General features: G+C 43.4%; 1 protein-coding gene across 1 annotated transcript in view; it reads right to left on the reverse strand.

Annotated features, from left to right (window-relative positions):
* The window catches only part of LOC144510262 (uncharacterized), a 150,670-nt gene that overhangs the window by 112,069 nt on the left and 16,724 nt on the right, over positions 1–21,877 (reverse strand). The window contains exons 2-7 of the mRNA XM_078239756.1: positions 19,680–19,865; positions 18,192–18,312; positions 13,746–13,936; positions 12,899–12,988; positions 6,790–6,873; positions 4,281–4,434 (exon numbers count right to left, since the gene is read on the reverse strand). Coding sequence (XP_078095882.1) covers positions 4,281–4,434; positions 6,790–6,873; positions 12,899–12,988; positions 13,746–13,936; positions 18,192–18,312; positions 19,680–19,865 — 826 coding nt within the window. The remainder of the gene's footprint in view (positions 1–4,280; positions 4,435–6,789; positions 6,874–12,898; positions 12,989–13,745; positions 13,937–18,191; positions 18,313–19,679; positions 19,866–21,877) is intronic.

Raw genomic sequence — 21,877 nt, forward strand, 5'->3', positions numbered from 1 at the left:
TGGGCTGACGAATGGCAGTGGAGTTTAATTTAGACAAATGTGAGGTGATGCATTTTGGTAGATTGAACCAGGGCAGGACTTACTCAGTTAATGGTAGGGCGGGAGAGTTACACAACAAAGAGATCTAGGGGTACATGTTCATAGCTCCTTGAAAGTGGAGTCACAGGTGGACAGAGTGGTGAAGGCGGCATTCAGCATGCTTGGTTTCATTGGTCAGAACATTGAATACAGGAGTTCGGACGTCTTGTTGAAGTTATACAAAACATTAGTAAGGCCACACTTGGAATACTGTGTACAGTTCTGGTCACCCTTTTATAGAAAGGATATTATTAAACTAGAAAGAGTGCAGAAAAGATTTACTCGGTTGCTACCGGGACTTGATGGTTTGAGTTATAAGGAGAGGCTGGATAGACTGGGACTTCTTTCTCTGGAGCGTAGGAGGCTGAGGGGTGATCTTATAGAGGTCTATAAAATAATGAGGGGCACAGATCAGCTAGATAGTCAATATCTTTTCCCAAAGGTAGGGGAGTCTAAAACTAGAGGGCATAGGTTTAAGGTGAGAGTGAAGAAATACAAAAGTGCCCAGAGGGGCAATTTTTTCACACAGAGGGTGGCGAGTGTCTGGAACAAGCTGCCAGAGGTAGTAGTAGAGGCGGGTACAATTTTGTCTTTTAAAAAGCATTTAGATAGTTACATGGGTAAGATGGGTATAGAGGGATATGGGCCAAACGCGGGCAATCAGGATTAGCTTAGGGGTTTTTAAAAAAAGGGCGGCATGGACATGTTGGGCCGAAGGGCCTGTTTCCATGCTGTAAACCTCTATGACCTCCTCCCTTTTCATCTCAACATGTCCTAGAATGTCAACATCCTCCCTTCTACACTCACCATCCACCACATCCTTCTCCTTTGTGAATACTTGCAAACTACTCATTAAAAGGACCTCACTCACCTCTTCTGGCTCCACACACAAATTTCCTCCACTGTCCTTGAGTGGACCCACCCTTTCCTTAGCTACCCCTCTTCCTCCTTATATATGCATAAAAAGCGTTGGGATTCTCCTTAATCCCGCCTGCCAAGGACATTTCATGGCCCCTTTCAGCCCTTCTAAGTCCCTGTTTAAGCTCTTTCCTGCTATCTTTGCATTCCGCAAGGGCCTTATCCATTTTCAATTTCCTGAAATTTATGTATGCCTCCTCCTTCTTTTTCACTGAGCTCATAATCTCTTGTGCCATCCAGGGTTCCCGAATCTTGCCATTTTGGGGAGGTGTATTTTGGTTGGAACAGCTGCGGGCAGTTGTGCAGGAAGTGAATCTGACCTGGGAGACAGTGAAGGATGGCACAACATGAAGAGAGGAAGCTTCAACGTTTTCCACGCTCCACTGAAAATCTTGGTGGAGGAGCTGCAAAGTGAGAAAGATGACCTGGATCCATCCATAGGGGATCAGAAGCCTCTGCAGAGGCATGCTGAAAAGGCAGGGGGTGCAGCTAGCCATGGAGGTCAGTGCAAGCAGTCCAGCCCTGAGAACCTGGATGCACTGTTGCAAGATGATCTCATGAGTGGTCAAGTTCAGTGACTGCATCTTCAAAGGCCATATCCTATCAACTGCACCATTAGCCGCAGCCGCTGTGCAAATCACCACACCCTCATCAACCAACAATTTATAAATCAGGCCTCATATATAACACACACTTCATGTCACCTTCACACACATAGCAATGCCACAAGCCTCACATCTAAATCTCACAGGTTGCACATATGGTCAGCTATTCAAATCAAGACAGTCAGATCAGCCAAATATATTGCAATGCACTCACTGACATACTTCCCTCTCATGTAGGAGAAGATGGTGTATAATTGGACATTATGGGGACAAATGTGCCTGTATTTTCCCACATTGAGGAAATGGTGCTGGCCAACAGATTAGAAAGATTGCTGAGGTGCTACTCCAGGGGAGTGGCGGTGGCTTCATGAAGCATGAACCTGCTCAGGAAGACAGCATTTGGCCTCCCGTCACTGCTATTCTGCAGGTGTCCTTTCTGTTGTGCATCAGCCAGTCAACTCTGTGCTGCTCCCCAGGCCTAGATGCTGCAGTCTGCAGCCAGACCTTCTAAGTCCAGACCTGCACAAGGTCATCCGCCAAATACTTCGGCAATCTTGTCCACTGTAACTCCGCAGCCTTCCACCAGTCATGCTGCAGCTACTGGGTAATGTTGCATCGGAATACCAGGACAGTTAAAAGCACATGAAATACAAACACTTAAAGAATATATAAAGTTAATGAGTTGAGTTTTGTATGCAATGAGACACGAGTTCATTTATAAATTTGATTTTGAATGTTAATTTTGTGATGCCTTTAATTTTCATATTGTGGCCAAGTGGATAATGTGACAATGGCAAAGAGAAGGCAAGGTGTGGATCGTTAGTGAAAGGAGAATTGGGATTGAGATTACTGCTATTGTACTTGGAGGAGTTCTTCACAGACTGCCCAGGCAAAAAAACTTGTCTAGGATGCTCGCTTCCTCCTCCCCAGTTTCCTACTCATCACTCTTTGGTGGCACCTTGTGATGGTGCAGTTGTGCAGTATGCAGAAGACCACCACAAATTTTTGACACCCATTTTTGCGAGTACTGCAGGTCTCCTGCAAACAGCTCTAGGTAGTAGAAGAATGCCAATGGTCTATTCCATCACATTGCGTGTGGCTGTGTAGCTTTAATTTCATGTATTAGGCACCAGACAATAGCCAAAAGCCTTCTGTTATCCAGTAACCATCCTTTGGCTGGCACGGTGGCTGTAAAATAGCTGGCACACCAAATTGCAGCAGAATGGAGGCATAACCAATGTACACTCTAATTTTTCTGTTGTGCACGGTACATTTATTTGAGCACGTGGGTCCTTTAAAATTCCTTAATGCAGCTGCACACGTTTAGTAACTTAAAGGGGCTGACCTGGCTGCAGCCTTTGAAGGAACTTTTGGATTCCTGAGCGGTCATGTAGCTTAGAGGAAATTGTGATCATAATCGCTGGCAGGATACCAGGCACTGACCTGCATTATTTGATGCCAAGGTCAAGCACCAGCTGCATGTTGAGGGAATGGAATCTCTTTTGTTTCCAGTATAGGGCTGAGATGATGTGCATTCCCACATAAAAGTTTAAGTTTATTTATTAGTCACAAGTAAGGCTTACATTAACACTGCAATGAAGTTACTGTGAAATTCCCCTAGTTGCCACACTTCGGCATCTGTTCGGGTCAATGCACCTAACCAGCACGTCTTTCAGACTGTGGGAGGAAACCAGAGCACCTGGAGGAAACCCACGCAGACACGGGGAGAATGTGCAGACTCCGCTCAGACGGTGACCCAAGCCGGGAATCGAACCCGGGTCCCTGGCGCTGTGAGGCAGCAGCGCTAACCACTGTGCCACCGTGCCGCCCTTATTGATGTACGTGCAGTCAATGGCATCCTATACCATGGGAAAGCCTGTAGTCCAGCGAAACCGCACTCTCACTGCCTCTGCTTGACTCTGGCCAAGGGAGATTGAGAATCCAAAGTGCTGCCTGCCCTTCTCGGATTCGTTTCAGTCTTAGATTTGCCTTTTTATTGTCTTTTTGGAATGATCATTGATTACATGTGGTCAGTTTGAACAAAGCCTCTGTCAAAGCTGAAAGTCTCACCTGGTGTGTCTGCTCCTTGAATTGCTTATTATTGTGGAAAACTAATTTATCTAAATTGCTTCTTTGAAATAACAAAACTGAGCTTTTTATTTCAGAGGTTTCAGCCTAATTGGGTCCTTTTTAAAAGACCTCCAAGTTGATTCATATACACCTCTCTTTTTTTATGCTGCAGCCCAGTAAAATAAAAATAATTATCAATACCTCCTGGATTTTGAATGTGAGCTCATTCATATTTAAAAGGAACTGTTGTCTTATTAAACTGAACACACAGCATTGACGTTTTATTCTATCCAGTCTGTAGGGGACAGATGAAAAATAAGCTTGGTATAGGAATTTGAACTGTTTCTAAGCTGTTTGTGTAATGTGTCTGCATTTAAAGCAAGTAAGTTAAAACTATTAAAGCCCGTCACACTAACATTACCAAACAGAGGAAAAAGATCCATTGGTATTTACTATTGGTGGTAGAGAAAGGCTTCAGTATAAGATATCATTTGTTGTGACCATGAACGAGCTTCGCCAGATGATTTATTGACTATTCACTCTAATGTAATGGATGGCAAACAATGGAACAGAAAGAGTCGAGAGAGGAGCAGTTTAAACCTGACTCACCATTGTTGCTATGCACTTTTCTCTCCATGTCCAGTTCATCTGTTAGTCGACGGATCTCCTCATGTGCCATCTGTAACCGCCGTGCTGCTTCATCCAGGTCTTTCTCTGCCCGTTCCCGAAGTTTCCTCTCTTTCTCTAGGTCCTCTTCATGAGTCTGTAGTGTTAACAAGAGCAAGATGTCAAAAATGAACAGCTGAAATGTGTAAGGAGCCCATGGGCTGCTGAGACGAGGGAATCGACACAGAGTGAAAGACAAGGTGCGGAGAAAACCTGAGAAACCTCACTGAGAACCAAATATCAGTAGCAGTTTGACACCAGAGTACTGAATGTTTGAGCCTCTGCCATATAGAAGCAGGTCAGTTACTATTAAATCTAATTTATTTTTTGTGAACAAACTTTATGCTCAAACTGAAGAATATTTGTCCTGGAATTCAAGCATATGCCTACTTTTGGAGAGTCTAATGTTAGCACCCAGAGCTTCCAGGTCAGGTATAGGAGACCGATGCAGAGTAAAGCTTCTTCTGTCACACTCAAAGTTCCCATGCTCAATCACCATCCAATCATCCCTGCTGTGGTTGGAATGTGGGCATTTGTGAGGACTGGCTTAGGAATCAGCAGGTTTGCTGTCTCCCTAGTGAAATACTCTCCACTCCATGGAAAACGGTTGTTTAGATGGGGTATAAATGACTGCCCGAATGCAGCAAGCTCCACTTCGGGGAGGTTAGGGTAGAAAATTGGGCGGAAAGAAAACAAAACATGGAGGTAAATGCCACAGACACTTTGTGCCATGAATTGATAGCATCGGTATTCACACTGAGTTTTGAATCTCAATCATTCTATCATAGCCATGACGTGGAGACGCTGGCGTTGGACTGGGGTGGGCACAGTAAGAAATCTCACAACACCAGGTTAAAGTCCAACAGGTTTATTTGGAATCATGAGCTTTCGAAGCGCTGCTCCTTCATCAGATAAGTACTATCATAAGATGATGATTATCAAATGGGAATTCTTTTACTTTGCAAGTCAAAAATTCAGAAAAGCAACAGAATGTATTGCTTTTTGCTTTGAGCTTCTTCCTTTGGTGGCAATTCTCCATCAGCTCAATTTAATTAGAGGAAGTATGAATGGATCCTTAGAATCTTAGACATTTTCATTATTGCTCATATGGCATGAAGTAATAGAATCAAGACATTAATCCCATCCTCAATTATTCAGTACTGGTATCAGACTGGCACTCTTGGTCTGTTAGGGAATGAGAAGGTAAGAGGGAGTTAAAAGGAAGTGAATAGTTCCATACATGCAGATCTGGTCACTGCAAAAGACATGCTCGGGACCTGGTAAGTAAAGTGAGTACGGCTGGAGTTCCAGTATAGCCCAAGTCTCAGACAGAGCAAGGCAGATTAAAGATCCACACAGTGTCCTATAAAACAGCATTGTTGCTCAGGGCACACATGCAGTTGTTGGTTGTGCAAATTTTTGGGCAAACACCAACAAGATCACAGAGTGGTTGCAAACAATAGTGGCCCTTTGCACCATTTTGATTTCATTCTTCCAGAACACCAATCATCCCATCTTCCTATTACAGCATCAAACTGTTTCTTAAAAATTAGGCTAGTGCCCTAGGCTCAAACACCTTTTCCAGCTATTCATTCCAGCAGTTGATCCTCCAACAGCTTGCACCTATATAGCACTTTCCATACCAAAAGATGTGCATCACAGTAGAACAATGGAAACATTTAAGAAGGGTGACCAAAAGCTTGGTCAGAGATGGGTTTATGGAAAATATTAAAGGAAGAGATTGAGACTCTGAGATGAAGCGGGTTTGAAGGAGAAATTTACAAATGGGGCCTTTGTGGCTGACAGTAGAATCACTGACAGTGGGGTAAGGGAGGGGGATGCATTCGAGCCTGGAGTCAGAGAAGCACAGTTAGTAATAGGGGTGGTGCGGCAGGGGAGCAGAAATGTAGGTTGGGTAGAGAATGTTAGAGAAAGACACTGGGCGACAATTTTGAACATGGGACCAGAATCCAAATAAAGTCAGGAAAAACTGGGCAATGAGTGGCTAGAATTGGTGTGGGGTAGGATATGGGCAGCAGAGTTTTAGATGAGCTTACTTAAAGAAGGTGGCAGATGGAATGTCAACACATGGAAAGACCTACATAAAAACATTGGTACACAATATACAAACAGTTATTACTCTTTGCAGGAAGTTGTTGATACTGAATGGCTGTCATAATTTCCTACAGTTTCTGCACCTCAAAAGTAATCTACCCTGAAATGTTTGGCAGCAAGATAAAGTGTGAAATGTCTGCAAATCATTCTTTTTTCTTTCAAACACTGGAACTTTTAAGGGTGGGAGCAGGGGTGGGGGAGAAGGTTATTTGTGCAATAAGAATATTTTAGCCTGCAGTGGCCGTTACGTGTGCCTTTTGCTGCCTTGCTCTGTGCAGACATAGCCAGTACATTCTAGGTACAGTCTGGCTACGGGCGGAGAATAAGTGAGACATACGGCTATGTCTTTGGAGACGCTGTGCGTCTGCTGACGGACCCCAAACAGTTTCTTCCATGGACTCGCAGGTTGAGATAAAGGATCCTTTTGAAAGAATAAGGTAAAAGATTACAATTAAAAGTGAAAAATCAATGAAGTTAGAGATTGCAACTAATAATGATCAAACAGATACAGCATGAAAGATAAAAGTAAAGATACATTTGAAGTGTCAATTAGCTCTTATGCAGTGAATTGCTATCTTCTACAGGTCTTTAGGTTGTGGGTGCACACGAGCATACAAATTAGGAGTCGGCCACTCAGCTCCTCGAGCCTGCTCTGCCAGTCAATAAGATCATGGCTGATCTGATCGTAACCTCAATGGCACAATCCCTCCTGCCTCTGATAACCTTTCACCCCTTGCTTATCAAGAATCTCTCTCACTCTGCCATAAAAATGTTCAAAGACTCTGCTTCCACCACCTTTTGAGAAAGTGAGTTCCAAATACTCACCACCTTTGAAAAGAAAATATTTCTCTTCCTCTCGGCCCTAAATGGACAACACCTAATTCTTAAATAGTGACCACCTTGTTCCAGGTTCTCCCATCAGAGAAAACATGCTCTCCAAATCCACCCTTGTCAGGACCGCTCAGGATCTTATAGGTTTCAATTAAGTCACCCACCTACTCTTTTGAACTCCAATGGATACAAGCTTAGCCTGCCCAAGACAACCCGCCCATTCCAAATATTAGTCTAGTAATATTAGTCTGAACTGCTTCTAACGCATTTACATCCTTCCTTAAATAAGGAAACCAATGCTGTACATAGTTCTTCAGATGTGGTCTCACCAATGCCCTATATAACTGAAATATAACCTCCCTACTTTTGCCAATTCCCCTCACAATCAAAAATAATATTCTATTAGACTTCCTAATGACTTGCTGTACCTGCATACTAACCTTTTGCGATTCATGCACCCAGACACCCAGATCCTCTAGATCTGTGCTCTGCAATCTCTCATCATTGAGATAATCTGCTTCCTTTTCATTCCTCCTGCCAAAATGGACAAATTCACATTTTCCACGTTATACTCCAATTTGCCAGATCTTTACTCACTGGACTTAACCATCCCTTTGTAACCGCCTTATGTCATCTTCACCCTTTCCCACCTATCTTTATATCAGCAAATTTAGCAACCATACCTTATGACCCTTATATGTTTATATAAATGGTAAAAGGTTGAGGCCCAGCATTGATCCACACGAGTCATTACATCTTGCCAAGCAGAAAATGACCCATTTATGCCTACTCTGTTTCCTGTTAGCTAACCAATCTTCGATCCATGCTAATATGTTACCCTGTACACAATGAGTTTTTATTTTCTGTGATAACCTTTGGCGTGGCATCTTATCAAATGTCTTCTGGAAATCCTAGTGTGCCAGTATCCCTTTGTCCATAGCACATGTTATTTCCTCAGATAACTAATAAATTGGTTAAACAAAATCATGTTGACCCTGTCCGATAACTTTGGATATATCTATGGCAACTGCTATAACATTTTAAATAATAATAGCTTCTAACATTTTCCGTACGACAGCTACCTGACCTGTGGCTTCCTGTTTTCTGTCTCCTTCCCTTTTTGATTAAGTAAGAAGTCTCACAACACCAGGTTAAAGTCCAACAGGTTTATCTGGAATCACGAGCTTTTGGAGTGCTGCTCCCTCATCAGGTGAGTGAAGAGTTGGGTTCACAAACACGGCATACATATAGACACAGACTCAAGTGCAAGATAATAGTTAGAATGCGAGTCTTTACAGGTACAGACAATGCAAGTGGAGACACAATTTTGATTAAAGATGTTGTATTAGTTATTTTTTAATCTAGTGGAACCTTTCTCGAAGTGGAGATGCCGGCGTTGGACTGGGGTAAACACAGTAAGAAGTTTAACAACACCAGGTTAAAGTCCAACAGGTTTATTTGGTAGCAAAAGCCACACAAGCTTTCGAGGCTCTAAGCCCCTTCTTCAGGTGAGTGGGAATTCTGTTCACAAGTTATATGTTTATAAGTTCTGTTTGTGAACAGAATTCCCACTCACCTGAAGAAGGGGCTTAGAGCCTCAAAAGCATGTGTGGCTTTTGCTACCAAATAAACCTGTTGGACTTTAACCTGGTGTTGTTAAACTTCTTACTACCTTTCTCAAATCCAGTGAATTTTGGAAAATTTTAAAAACAATGCATACAAGTACCACTTCCCTGGTGACTGATTTTTCTAGAGTTCCTCACTTCCTTCCAATTCCTTATTTACAGTTATTTCTGGGGTGCTACTTGTATGTTCCATACTGAAGACCAAGGCAAAATACCAGCTCAATTCATCTGCCATCGCCTTACTTTCCATCATTAATTACTCAGTGGCTGCAGTGCTGACAACGTGACCTTAAACTGATTTCTCTACTACTCTAATCCATATTTAGGTTTTCACTTGCAGGCTGAAGGGATAATTAAAAGGTAGTTCCCGAGACCCAAATACATGCTGCCTCTTTTGCTGCTGGAGCAGGAAGGTCACCGCATGGTTCATGTGGCACAGTGGTTAGCACTGCTGCCTCACAGCGCCAGGGACCCGGGTTCAATTCCAGCCTGGGTCACTGTCTGTGTGGAGTCTGCACATTCTCCCCGTATCTGCGTTGGTTTCCTCCGGGTGCTCCGGTTTCCTCCCACAGTCCAAAGATGTGCGAGTTAGGTTGACTGGCCTTGCAAAATTGCCCCTTAGTGTCAGGGGGACTAGAAGGGTAAATACAAGGGGTCACAGGCTTAGGGCCTCAGTGGGATTATTGTCAGTGCAGGTTCGATGGGCCGAACGGCCTCTTTCTGCACTGTATGGATTCTATGATTCATGCATCAAAAGTTAACAATCCCATTATAGTTTAATGTGCCTTAAAACTCATTTATTGAAACAATCTTCTGATTTGCTATGCATTGTCTGAATTTTAACTCCAGCCCCTCTCCACAACTCTGCTAATTTTCATCCCCTTTTCTATCCTGGAGTGCTTGGATCTTAGGCGTGTTTGGAGTAGTCAACCTGAAGGGCCGTTATTCATGAGTAATCCGAAGCAGGTGAGGTTTAGACCTTGGCCTTCCCTCCCTCCTCCCTGCTGATTCCTTGGGCAGATGGAGATAGAAAGCAAAATGGGGATGTCCTTGCCTATACATTATTTTCTGGTACTCTGTCTGTGTTCATAAGAACATAAGAAATAGGAGCAGGAGTAGGCCATTTAGCCCCTCGAGCCTGCCCCGCCATTCAATAAGATCATGGCTGATCTGAAGTGGATCAGTTCCACTTACCTGCCTGATCCCCATAATCCCTAATTCCCTTACCGATCAGGAATCCATCTATCCATGATTTAAACACATTCAACGAGGTAGCCTCCACCACTTCAGTGGGCAGAGAATTCCAGAGATTCACCACCCTCTGAGAGAAGAAGTTCCTCCTCAACTCTGTCCTAAACTGACCCCCCTTTATTTTGAGGCTGTGCCCTCTAGTTCTACCTTCCTTTCTAAGTGGAAAGAATCTCTCCACCTCTACCCTATCCAGCCCCTTCATTATCTTATAGGTCTCTATAAGATCCCCCCTCAGCCTTCTAAATTCCAATGAGTACAAACCCAATCTGCTCAGTCTCTCCTCATAATCAACACCTCTCATCTCTGGTATCAACCTGGTGAACCTTCTCTGAACTCCCGCCAAGGTCAATATATCCTTCCGCAAATAAGGGAACCAATACTGCACACAGTATTCCAGCTGCGGCCTCACCAATGCCCTGTACAGATGCAACAAGACATCTCTGCTTTTATATTCTATCCCTCTTGCGATATAGGCCAACATCCCATTTGCCTTCTTGATCACCTGTTGCACCTGCAGACTGGGTTTTTGCGTCTCATGCACAAGGACCCCCTTTGCACAGTAGCATGTTGTAATTTTTTTCCATTTGGATAATAATCCACCTACATTGTAAATACATGCAAATGAGGAAACATGGCATCATGTTTCCCGCTATCTGCAAGCTACAAATGCTGGACACTAAATCTGCCTACCAGGCCCCAGTGTCTAACATTCAGAGATCAGCAGCGCAGCCCCCAAGGCAAAACTGGATGGAGGCACTGTGGATCAAGTGTAGTGTGTCAAAGTTCACAGATGACACTAAGATGAGTGGCAGAGCAAAGTGTGCAGAGGACACTGAACTTCTGCAAAGGGATATAGGTAGTTTAAGTGAGTGGGCCAGGGTCTAGCAGATGGAGGACAATGTTGGTAAATGTGAGGTCATCCATTTTGGCAGAAATAACAACAAAATGGACTATTATTTAACTGGTAAAAAATTGCAGCATGCTGCTGTGCAGAGGGACCTGGGTGTCCTTGTGCATGAATCACAAAAAGTTGGTTTGCAGCTGCAGCATGTAATTAAGAAGGCAAATGGAATTTTGTACTTCATTGCTAGAGGGATGGAGTTTAAAAATAGGGAGGTTATGTTGCAGCTGTATAAGGTGCTGGCGAGGCCACACCTGGAGTACTGTGTACAGTTTTGGTCTCCTTACTTGAAAAGGATATACTGGCACTGGGGGGGGGGGGGGGGGGGGGGGGTACAGAGGAGATTCAGTAGATTGATTCCAGAGTGGAGAGGGTTGGCTTATGAGGAGAGACTGAGTAGACTGGGACTATACTCATTGGAATTGAGAATAATGAGGGGAGGATCTTACAGAAACATATAAAATTATGAAGGGAATAGATAATATAGAAGCAGGGAGGTTGTTTCCATTGGCGGGTGAAACCAGAACTCGGGGGGGGCATAGCCTCAAAATAAGGAGGAGCAGATTTAGGACTGAGTTGAGAAGAAACTTCTTCACACAAAGGGTTGTGAATCTGTGGAATGCCCTGCCCACTGAAGCAGTTGAGGCTACCTCATTGAATGTTTTTAAGGCAAAGATTATATAGATTTTTGAACAGTAAAAGGTTATGGTGAGTGGAGCCAAGTCCACGAAAATATCAGCCATGATCTTACTGAATGGCGGAGCAGGCTCGAGGGACCAAATGGCCTACTCCGGCTCCTAGTTCTTATGTTCTTATCAAGCGCGCTCAGTGATATTCAGAATTTTTGAGCAGATTTTTTTTCTATTCACTGGTCATCTCCTTTTCCTGCTGTGATGGCAAGATGCACCCCTGGGCCTTTCTGGACTCATAAATAAAACTAGGGGATGTTTTCGGAGGTTGTTCCACACAGGAGGCAATGGCCCAATCAAGATGGTAAAGGGTTGAAAAGCCTAGACCCGAGTGTCAACAAGAGGACATCAGCTGACATGCACGCATGCACAAACTCTGTTAACCCTCTATACTGCTCCAACAATATACTTTCAGCCTAATTCTGGAAAAGTGTCTCTACAGCAGCACTGTGAATAATTTCCATTGGATACACTAACCATGACTGCCACACATTAGCAAATTAGTGTCAACTAATGTCAAGTTTCAATCCTATGATCACTACTGAGATGATGGACAGGAATTTAGTAGGAGCAGCAGTGGGGGTGACAATGAATTCAGGGGACCAAAAGAGAAAATGCTGGAAAATCTCAGCAGGTATGGCAGCATCTGTAAGGAGAGAAAAGAGCTGATGTTTCAAGTCAGCTTTGACAAAGGGTCACCTGGACTCAAAAGGTCAGCTCTTTTCTCTCCTTACAGATGCTGCCAGACCTGCTGAGATTTTCCAGCATTTTCTCTTTTGGTTTCAGATTCCAGCATCCGCAGTAATTTGCTTTTATTATGAATTCAGGGAATTTTAATTATGTGGGCCAAATCCACCAGGAGGCTTGAAGTTGCATTGCTGTAACCAGAAGAGCAAGTGAGCAGACCATCATCCCATTAGTTTGGGCTGGATTAGAACCAAAGTCTTCAAAATCAAAGAGCAGTCACAGTGCCCAATGCACTACACTACCCAATTTCCTAAAACAATGTTTCTACTTGAATCTAATGATTAAAAAGGTTTTATTTCTTTCAGTCAACAACATCTTAACTCCATGAAAGAAAACTGGGGGAAAGTATAACTCTCACATGACTGTGAGACAGCCAGTGTGTCCCGTGAAGCACTAGTTTACCTTTGCCATGGTTTCTTTCGTGCGCTGCATGGACTCCCGCTGCTGTTTCAGTTCCTCTTCCAGGGTTTGCCGCATCTGGTCCAGCTCCACCTGTGGGGGAGAGAAAATGTTCATGATGCGTGACTTGGTGAGACAAAAACAAGCACTTGGGACAATCAATCTGGCCTTACTACGACCCCCCTGTACAGTCGGTGAACATAGCTTCAGCATTATTCATCCCCTTAACCGGTCAATAAATGTGGATTCATTATAGACACTTGTTGCTGCGCAAACAGTGAGTATTTTGCCAATACCTATCCCATTCAGCAGATCGTACTGTGAAATACACAAAGAAAATTCAATATCTCTATAAAAATAGCAGCTACAGGAGTGTAGCACCAGTACATGAAGTGTGCATACTTGCACTTCATCAATTGAATTCTACGCTTTTCATTTCCATTATTCATGGAGAGGGAGGAGGTTTTTCTAGTCTGGCGGATAATGGTGATACTACTGTGTTATTTTGCATAATTTTTCTCCTGACCCGTCTTCAACAATAATAAGCAAGCAGTAAAGCCAAAAAGCAATGCGTGAAACGGGATTAAATGGTGGAAACAAGCTGTCAGTGTGTGGAGCTCGAGTACACAATGCACATAGGCAGATTTTTCTTTCAGTGTTTCCTATTTTGTATTCACACTGTTTTTGTTATTTACGATAGTGACTGGAGGAAAATATACCCTCTGGGCACCAAGCACTTAGCAAAAAAATTACACATTTTGGAAAACTGTTCGAAATAAGTACTTTTGAATGAAACCGAGTTATTAAGTCGCTTGTGGCACGTCAGGGAGGTATTGTAACAGTTTCTTACCTGCAAGTGTGTCTCACGGGTGCTCCCTGTGACACTTCGCGAATCCACATTTCTCTCAGCCAATTCCAGCTTCTCCAGCAGCGTAGCTCGCTCTACGAGAAGGTAGGCTACCTGCTCACTTGGACCACTGTGCGCGATCTCTGCTAATCCTTCCTGATCCAACATCTCTTCCACTTCCTTCACCTGTGTCTCTGTACATCCATCAGTCCAAAGTACCAGGGTTAGTCGTGAAATCTAATGAAGCTTTTGTTTTAAACTCATGATATGCTCCTTCCAAAGAAGGCATCTACACTTCTTTACCAACCAATTTGGAACATACAAGGGAGGTACTCTGCTCAGCAGCCTTCTACTTAATGGCACTAGAGTCAGCCTTGGCTGAATGATGGATTGGAGCACAATCTTAACTGGCAGTTCAGTGTGGCATTGAGGAAGTGCTGCACAGTCAAATACATCACCTTTCAAGTAGATGCTCTCTCAGTTAATTGTAAAACATCTCATAGCGCAATTTGAGAGACCCGGGCTCGATTCCCGGCTTGGGTCACTGTCTGTGTGAAGTCTGCACGTTCTCCCCGTGTCAGTGTGGGTTTCCTCCGGGTGCTCCGGTTTCCTCCCACAGTCTGAAAAGATGTGCTGGTTAGGTGCACTGGCCATGTTAAATTCTCCCCCAGTGTACCCAAACAGGCGCCGGAGTGTGGCGACTATGGGATTTTCACAATAACTACATTGCAGTGTTAATGTAAGAATACTTGTGACATTAATAAATAAATAAACTGAAGAGCAGGGGAATTCTCTAGGGTGTCCTTGACAACAGTTATCCTTCAAGCATCATCACTAAAAACAGGTGAACTGATTAATCATTATACTGCTGTTTGTGGGACTGTGCTGTGAGTAAACTAATTACTGTATTTGTCCATATTGCAACAATGATTACTGCTTCAAAATTACTTGGTTAGCCGTGAAGCATTCTGAGACATCCTGAGTATGTGAAAGGTGCTATACAAATGCAAGTTATTTCCTTCTACTCTTGAGCAATCTACCTATAGGCATGTTGAAAACCTCCTGCCCAATTTTCCTCTCACCCACTCACAGGGATATTTGACTTTCACTCACTTGGTGTTTCCTTGCTGAGCACCAACAAGACTGGGAACCAAAGGAGAGGGAAGAATAACGAAGCTGCTATTCCACCATTTCACCCTGTAACTCAGTGGATCTCCAGCATACTGCCCAATCAAACCAGCCAGAGGCAAAACTTTAATAAATAGGGTTAGAAAAATGGGCATTCAGGTGCATGTTATGCTGTAATGGATAGATGGTACGGCTAGTATTCTGGAAGAATGGACTAAATAGCCCTGGTCGTCTAAACCTAACCTATGAAAGCAGAAACTATTGATGCTAGAAAACTGAAATTAAAAAGGAAAATGTTAGAAATATGGAGCTTGAAAGTAAAATAACAGAATAGCACTTCCAACACAAGAGAATACGGATCAGACTCCCATTGTGAATCTTAATCTGCCTTTTCTCATTCTCATCTTGTTGGATCTGCTATTTGCTTTTCACAAACTGAGGACGTCTTAAAGTGCTTTACACCTAATTAAGTGCTTTTTTCACCTCCAAGTGGAATCACTGTGGTAATGTAGGAAATGCAGCAGCTAATTTGAACACAGCTGCATCTGCAAGAAGATTGAGGGGAGATTTGATAGAGGTGTATAAGATTTTGATGGGTATAGATAGAGTGAATGCAAGCAGGCTTTTTCCACTGAGGCTAGGGGAGAAAAAAACCAGAGGGCATGGGTTAAGGGTGAAAGGAGAAAAGTTTAAAGGGAATATTAGGGGGGGGCTTCTTCACGCAGAGAGTGGTGGGAGTGTGGAATGAGCTGCCGGATAAAGTGGTAAATGCTTTTAGCATTTAAGAAAAACTTGGACGGGTTCATGGATGAGAGGGGTGTGGAGGGATATGGTTCAAGTGCAGGTCAGTGGGACTAGGCAAAAAATGGTTTGGCACAGACAAGAAGGGCCAAAAGGCCTGTTTCTGAGCTGTAATTTTCTATGGTTCTATGGTTCTATGTGTTTCTACCATTTTTTCCCAAAGTACAACTCTTGATAGCCAATGCAGTATTAAATTTAATGCGCAATACCAATAACTGTAGTTATAAATACAATACCAGTATAAGGCTGCAGCTGGCAACATGACTATATATTACAGCCCCCTGATTGTAAATCACATTCTAGTCACTAGGTGGCATTCTGTGTACACACATCTATAAAACTCTGCTGCATGTTAAAGTGCATTCTAAGGTATTCTACAGTCATTTTAGAAAATGTCCAGAAATCCATCAAAACTCCTAAACACCTTTTCGATCCGGCTGCTTATCGTATTGGAGTTCAACTCCATTCAATATAGTGATCGAGTGTTAGCAGATGGATTTAGAGAAAGTCTTTATCGTGCTTTTCACAAGCTGAGGACGTCTTAAAGTGCTTTACACCTAATTAAGTGCTTTTTTCACCTCCAAGTGGAGTCACTGTGGTAATGTAGGAAATGCAGCAGCTAATTTGAACACAGCTGCATCTGCAAACGGTGTGATAGCAACTGGATCTTTTTTTTTGCTTTTGCTGACATTGGTTGAAGGATAAATATTGGCGAGGATACTGGAGAGGAATTGCCTGCTTTCCCTTTGAAAGAGGGCGACAGGATTGTTTACATTCACCCGAGAGAGCAGCCACTGCTTCAGGCTTCATCCAAGAGTGCAACTTTGAAGGTGCAAATCTCCCACAGTACTGCACAGAAATGTCCGTCTAGATTTTACACTGACGTCATTACTGTGGTACCAGCAACCTTCTGATTTGGAGACAAGAGTGCTCGCAACTGAGCCACCGTTATACACTTAAATCGGGCACCTTACAGCAATGTTATTCTGTCACTTCGGATCAATGTACATCCAAAACGACTTTGTATCAATGCAAAGTAATAACTGCAGCCGATCTTTTTGGCATTACGATATTACTGCAAATGGAAACATCTTTGATCAACTCAAGGTTGAAAACATTCTATTACAACATTAGTGTAAGCGGTTTTACGGTTGCAGTCATTCAGTTGCATGATATGAGCAAACATGCACACACTGGGTTAGAGCAATACTGAATTGAACTGCTGTACTCGATTGTACCGTTTTCCACTTGATGATGTGGAAATGGAATAGCAAAAATCATATACAACAAAAACTCCATTCACTATATGAACATCTGGAATATATTCAAAATCATTCATTTGCATCCACTATCAACTTTTTCCATTAAAAATTGCCAAGTCCAGATTTAAAGGTGGATATTTAGTGATTTAAATATGTCACACCACATTTATAGCCCACAGTGCAAATACTGCAGCAATTACACTGTAGAATCTTACATGGGCAGTTTTCATCCTGAACATGGATATTCATGGTAGAAATATATAAAAAGGCAAAATGGGATTGAATTATATCTGTGCGCCCAAAAATGATTATCTCCCATCCTCCAAGTCCTTTTTATCTTGATGTGGAGATGCCAGCGTTGGATTGGGTGGGCACAGTAAGAATTCTCACAACACCAGGTTAATTTGGTATCACGAGCTTTCGGAGCGCTGCTCCTTCACCTGGTGTTGTGAGACTTCTTACTTTTTATCTTTAAGCCAATACTCAGTCTTGACTCCGAATTTGCAATGCCACTAAAAATTGATTAAATATTTAAAACTTTCTTGCATCAATTATGAAACCATAAAGTTGAAGGTTTGGTGCCAATAAGTTTTAGAATACGGATGACCAGCTTCATGAAGAGACACAATGGTTGGACTTCCCACCTCAATGGCTACCATAGCACCGTGAGGGGTCACTAAGTGGAGGCCATCTTTAGGAGAGTTATACTGGACTTTCTCTCTCTCGTTCCAGTTTCTTATTTAGACCTCTCTTGTCCAAAAAGGTCATCTGTCCTCAGTCTGCCCATGGCCTGGGAAGACTCAAGAGGAGATGGGGTTGGAATGTAATTTGAATCTGTTCAATCCGTAAAAAAAAACCTTCAGTCAGGAACAATAATCGACCTCAGCAACTGGGAGAGAAAATCTAAATTGTTATCCAGTGACCCATGCTGAAAAGTGGGCGAGTGTGTGGAGATCACATTTTCAGATATGAATCCACCCCATGGGTCAAACAGCCTGCATTACTGTCTACACTCTTGTATGAAGGACAGACATTTGAGGGCAAGACACCAAAGGGCTACCAGTGGCTGCAAAATTATTCCCCAGTAAGAGCCAATCAGGACAAGATGGTAATGAAAGCGAGAGCATATTTTTATTCAGATGGTCACATATTCAGTGTGTAGCTGAAGCAGAGAGAAACAAATCCATCTCACATCAGTTGTGGGCGGGGAGGGAGGGAGGGTGTAATACAAACAAAGTTGAAAGGTCAACATGCTGACCTTGCTCCAACTTCAGCCGCTGTAGTTCCATCTTTAGCAGCTCATTCTCCCGCTCATATTCAGCCGTCATTGCCTCCCGCTCCTCCGACAGATTGCGGATGTGATCCACGTAATTCTCCACCTGCAGAAAAAACACTATTCCCATGTCACTCCGTGGTTGAGCGGGTTATGTTTCAAGGGTGGGGGCAGGGGAAGGGCAGTTGTAAAGGGTGACAGGCGGCTTCTCTAAACCGTGACGCCACTACGCAGTGAGGGGGGAGGGTTCAGGTCATCCCAACAGCACTTGCATTTGATTTTATATCCATGGCAACTTCAGCCTTTTCAAGCTATACTCATGTTTCAATATAATTTTACTTGACTTCAAAGATGGCTTTCATTGGGCAGATCATGATATTGTTTACAAATCTCACAAAAGACATTAAAGGAGTTTATTTCACCACGTCGCGCAGCAGGGGGTTGATGAAGAGGATTAAGAATGCACATTGGCAACCATGAGAAAGGATCAGCGAGAGACGAAAGTTTGTTTTTGAGAGAAGACAGTCCTTTTTTTTGGTGAGGCTCCCCTAACTGACTGAGTTACAATACCACGGGGGACAGGACCAAGCAATCAAGGGTACCAGATGTCTCAACCTGGGCTGAGTTCACCGATTTTGAATTTGTGAATGCTACTAGGGCAACATTTCCAATGTCGTTTTGGCCTCATTTACCCTGCACGAGGGACAAAGGATACAAACTAGATTGTCATCTATGACGTACAGCGTATACATGGATGTCAGATGAGGACAGGATAGGGCCCAACCCTTTGGACCATTGACCTGCTAACATTTATCGCACAGGCTTGGATGTGAGGAATGGTCAATGGGGTGAGATACGGGATAGTTCGCCATTATCTGCAAACCTGTACTCAAGGAAGAATCTATCATTTCAGCGGGGGAGGGAATACTGCAGGGTAAAAAAAAAGTCACTGAAGCAGGATCTCATAAATTAGTCTAAGGGGGAAGCGACATAAAATCCACATTCCCAAACTACTTCTAAACTCGCTCCCTATGCAAAAATGAATGCCAATTCAAAGAACTGATATATGAGCCCCATATGACTGGTATGTTCATTTTTATTCCACAGATAAATTATGTGTGAGCTACCGTGCAGCGAAAGAATTCTTAATGACTGATAAGAAGGGACTCAGTTAATTTTCCTGTTAGACCTAACTCTGCAAGAGAGGAGACTGAGATGGTGTACAGATAACATCTAACGAGGGAATGAGAGAGATCAGTCAGTGGTCTCTGGGGAGGAAGAAATGAGACAAGCTAGCCCACGCAGATTTGAAAACTTGCTATGGAAAATATTATTCATGCATATCTCTAATCTGGCCAAAGTTTCAGGCTGTAAATATGGTGGTTAAAAGGCGGCCAGTCACACACAAACACGATTTCATTTTTAAAATCTCACAAGATATCAAAAATGCACCACTTTGAGGACAGATCTCACCTCCTTCATCTCGGAGACCTGCTGCTGTTGCATCCCTTCCAGATCCTTCATGGTGGCTTGCAGAGTGCCTTCAGCCCGCTGGTATATACGCCACAGGTGACAGAGGTGCTCATCGGCAGAGCAAGCTTCTGTGTCCAGTCCATCTTCCTGCAGTTTGTTCAGTATATCTTCCAGCTCCACCTTCTCCTGAAGAGAAAAGAAATTGCAGGAATCAGAAACAGTGTGCTGAACGGAAGGGAGAGGGAACGCTACGTATTAAGAAGTCAGAGTCACAGAGTACTGGCAATTTCAGAAATGTAACTTATACAAAAGTAATTCCAACAAAAGTTGTACTACCGCCATTATACAGAACTATAGCAAACGTACAGCACAGAAACACGACATTCAGTGTCTGACTGGCCAACAAAAGCAAACAAAAAAATAACTAGCTGCTTATTTAATCCCACTTTCCCAAGTTTGTTCAGACTTTCTGCACATTAGATTTTATGGGTTCTTTTTAAGTTGTTGCTTTTGCTTTTGGCACTGTCCCTCTATTCCCACCTCCTACAGCACCTTTCACTATTTATTTCCCGGCTGAGATTGTTATCCAGACAGGTCTTGGCCACAGCAGGGAGCTTCCAAATTCAATAACAGTTCACAAAGTTACAAAAAAAAAGTGGTTCACGACTGTGAAACATTTCCAAATGTCACAAATAATCAAAAGAACATTGCATGTGCTGTCAGCTAGTTTCATTATACACAGCTGTCTTTCAGGGCTCAGTTATGATGCCCTCATGAGACACTCAAATGCCCATCGGAATATCAAAAAGTATTCTGCATTGTCTGAACTTGGACCACAAGCTTCTCAACCTCCAATTCAACTCCCCTTCTAGTTACTTGATCTATTACCACCGCCACTTTCTTTCTCCAACACAGTAACATCCTCTGGTACCTCCTCCTTATTGTTAATCATCTGGAGATTTCAGTTATGCAATCATTTCTAACCAGCCTCCCTTTTTTCAATCTGCAAAACTACAACTTAAACAAAATGCCAATACCATGTTGTCATCTGTTCAAAACCTCACACCCCTCTCTCATGGCTGCCAGCCAGCTCCTGTGGCTCTCTGTGCTCTGACAAATTTGAGCTTTAAGATCCTCATCCTTGCCTCAAATTCCCTTCCAGTCTTGCCCACTCTACATCACCATCTCTTCCAGCCACAGTTCCTTGACCATAACATCGGGGGTTAGTTATTCTCACCATACCAGTGCTGACCTTCGAACTCCATCAGCAGCCACTGCTCTCTGAAACTGGCTCCCTCAATACGGGTTCATCTCATCATCTTCCACTAGCTTTCAAAACTCTCTTGCATTCACTCCTCTGTCCAACCCCCCTCAAGATGTGGAGATGCCGGCACTGGACTGGAGTAAACACAGTAAGAAGTCTCACAACACCAGGTTAACCATAGAAGAAACCATAGAAACCCTACAGTGCAGAAAGAGGCCATTCGGCCCATCAAGTCTGCACCGACAACAATCCCACCCAGGCCCTATCCCCATATCCCTACATATTTACCAGCTAATCCCTCTAACCCTCATATTTACCCACTTATCCCTCTAATCTACGCATCCCGGGACACTAAGGGGCAATTTAGCTTGGCTAGTCAACCTAACCCGCACATCTTTGGACTGTGGGAGGAAACCGGAGCACCCGGAGGAAACCCACGCAGACACGGGGAAAATGTGAGTGGAGAGAGCATTAAACACAGGTTAAAGAGATGTGTATTGTCTCCAGACAGGACAGTTAGTGAGATTTTGCAAGCACAGACAGTGACCCAAGCCGGGAATCGAACCCAGGTCCCTGGAGCTGTGAAGCAGCAGTGCTATGCTACCGTGCCGGTTAAAGTCCAACAGGTTTATTTGGTAGCAAAAGCCACTAGCTTTCGGGCTGCTCCTTCGTCAGGTGAGTGGGAATTCTGTTCACAAACCGGGCATATAAAGACACAAACTCAATTTACAAAATAATGATTGGAAGGCGAGTCTTTACAGGTAATCAAGTCTCAAAGGTACAGACAATGTGAGTGGAGAGAGCGTTAAGCACAGGTTAAAGAGATGTGTATTGTCTCCAGACAGGACAGTTAGTGAGATTTTGCAAGCCCAGGTAAGTCGTGGGGGTTACAGATAGTGTGACATGAACCCAAGATCCCGGTTGAGGCCGTCTT

Source organism: Mustelus asterias, chromosome 22, assembly GCF_964213995.1.
Source record: "Mustelus asterias chromosome 22, sMusAst1.hap1.1, whole genome shotgun sequence".
In the NCBI taxonomy this organism is placed as follows: Eukaryota; Metazoa; Chordata; class Chondrichthyes; order Carcharhiniformes; family Triakidae; genus Mustelus; species Mustelus asterias.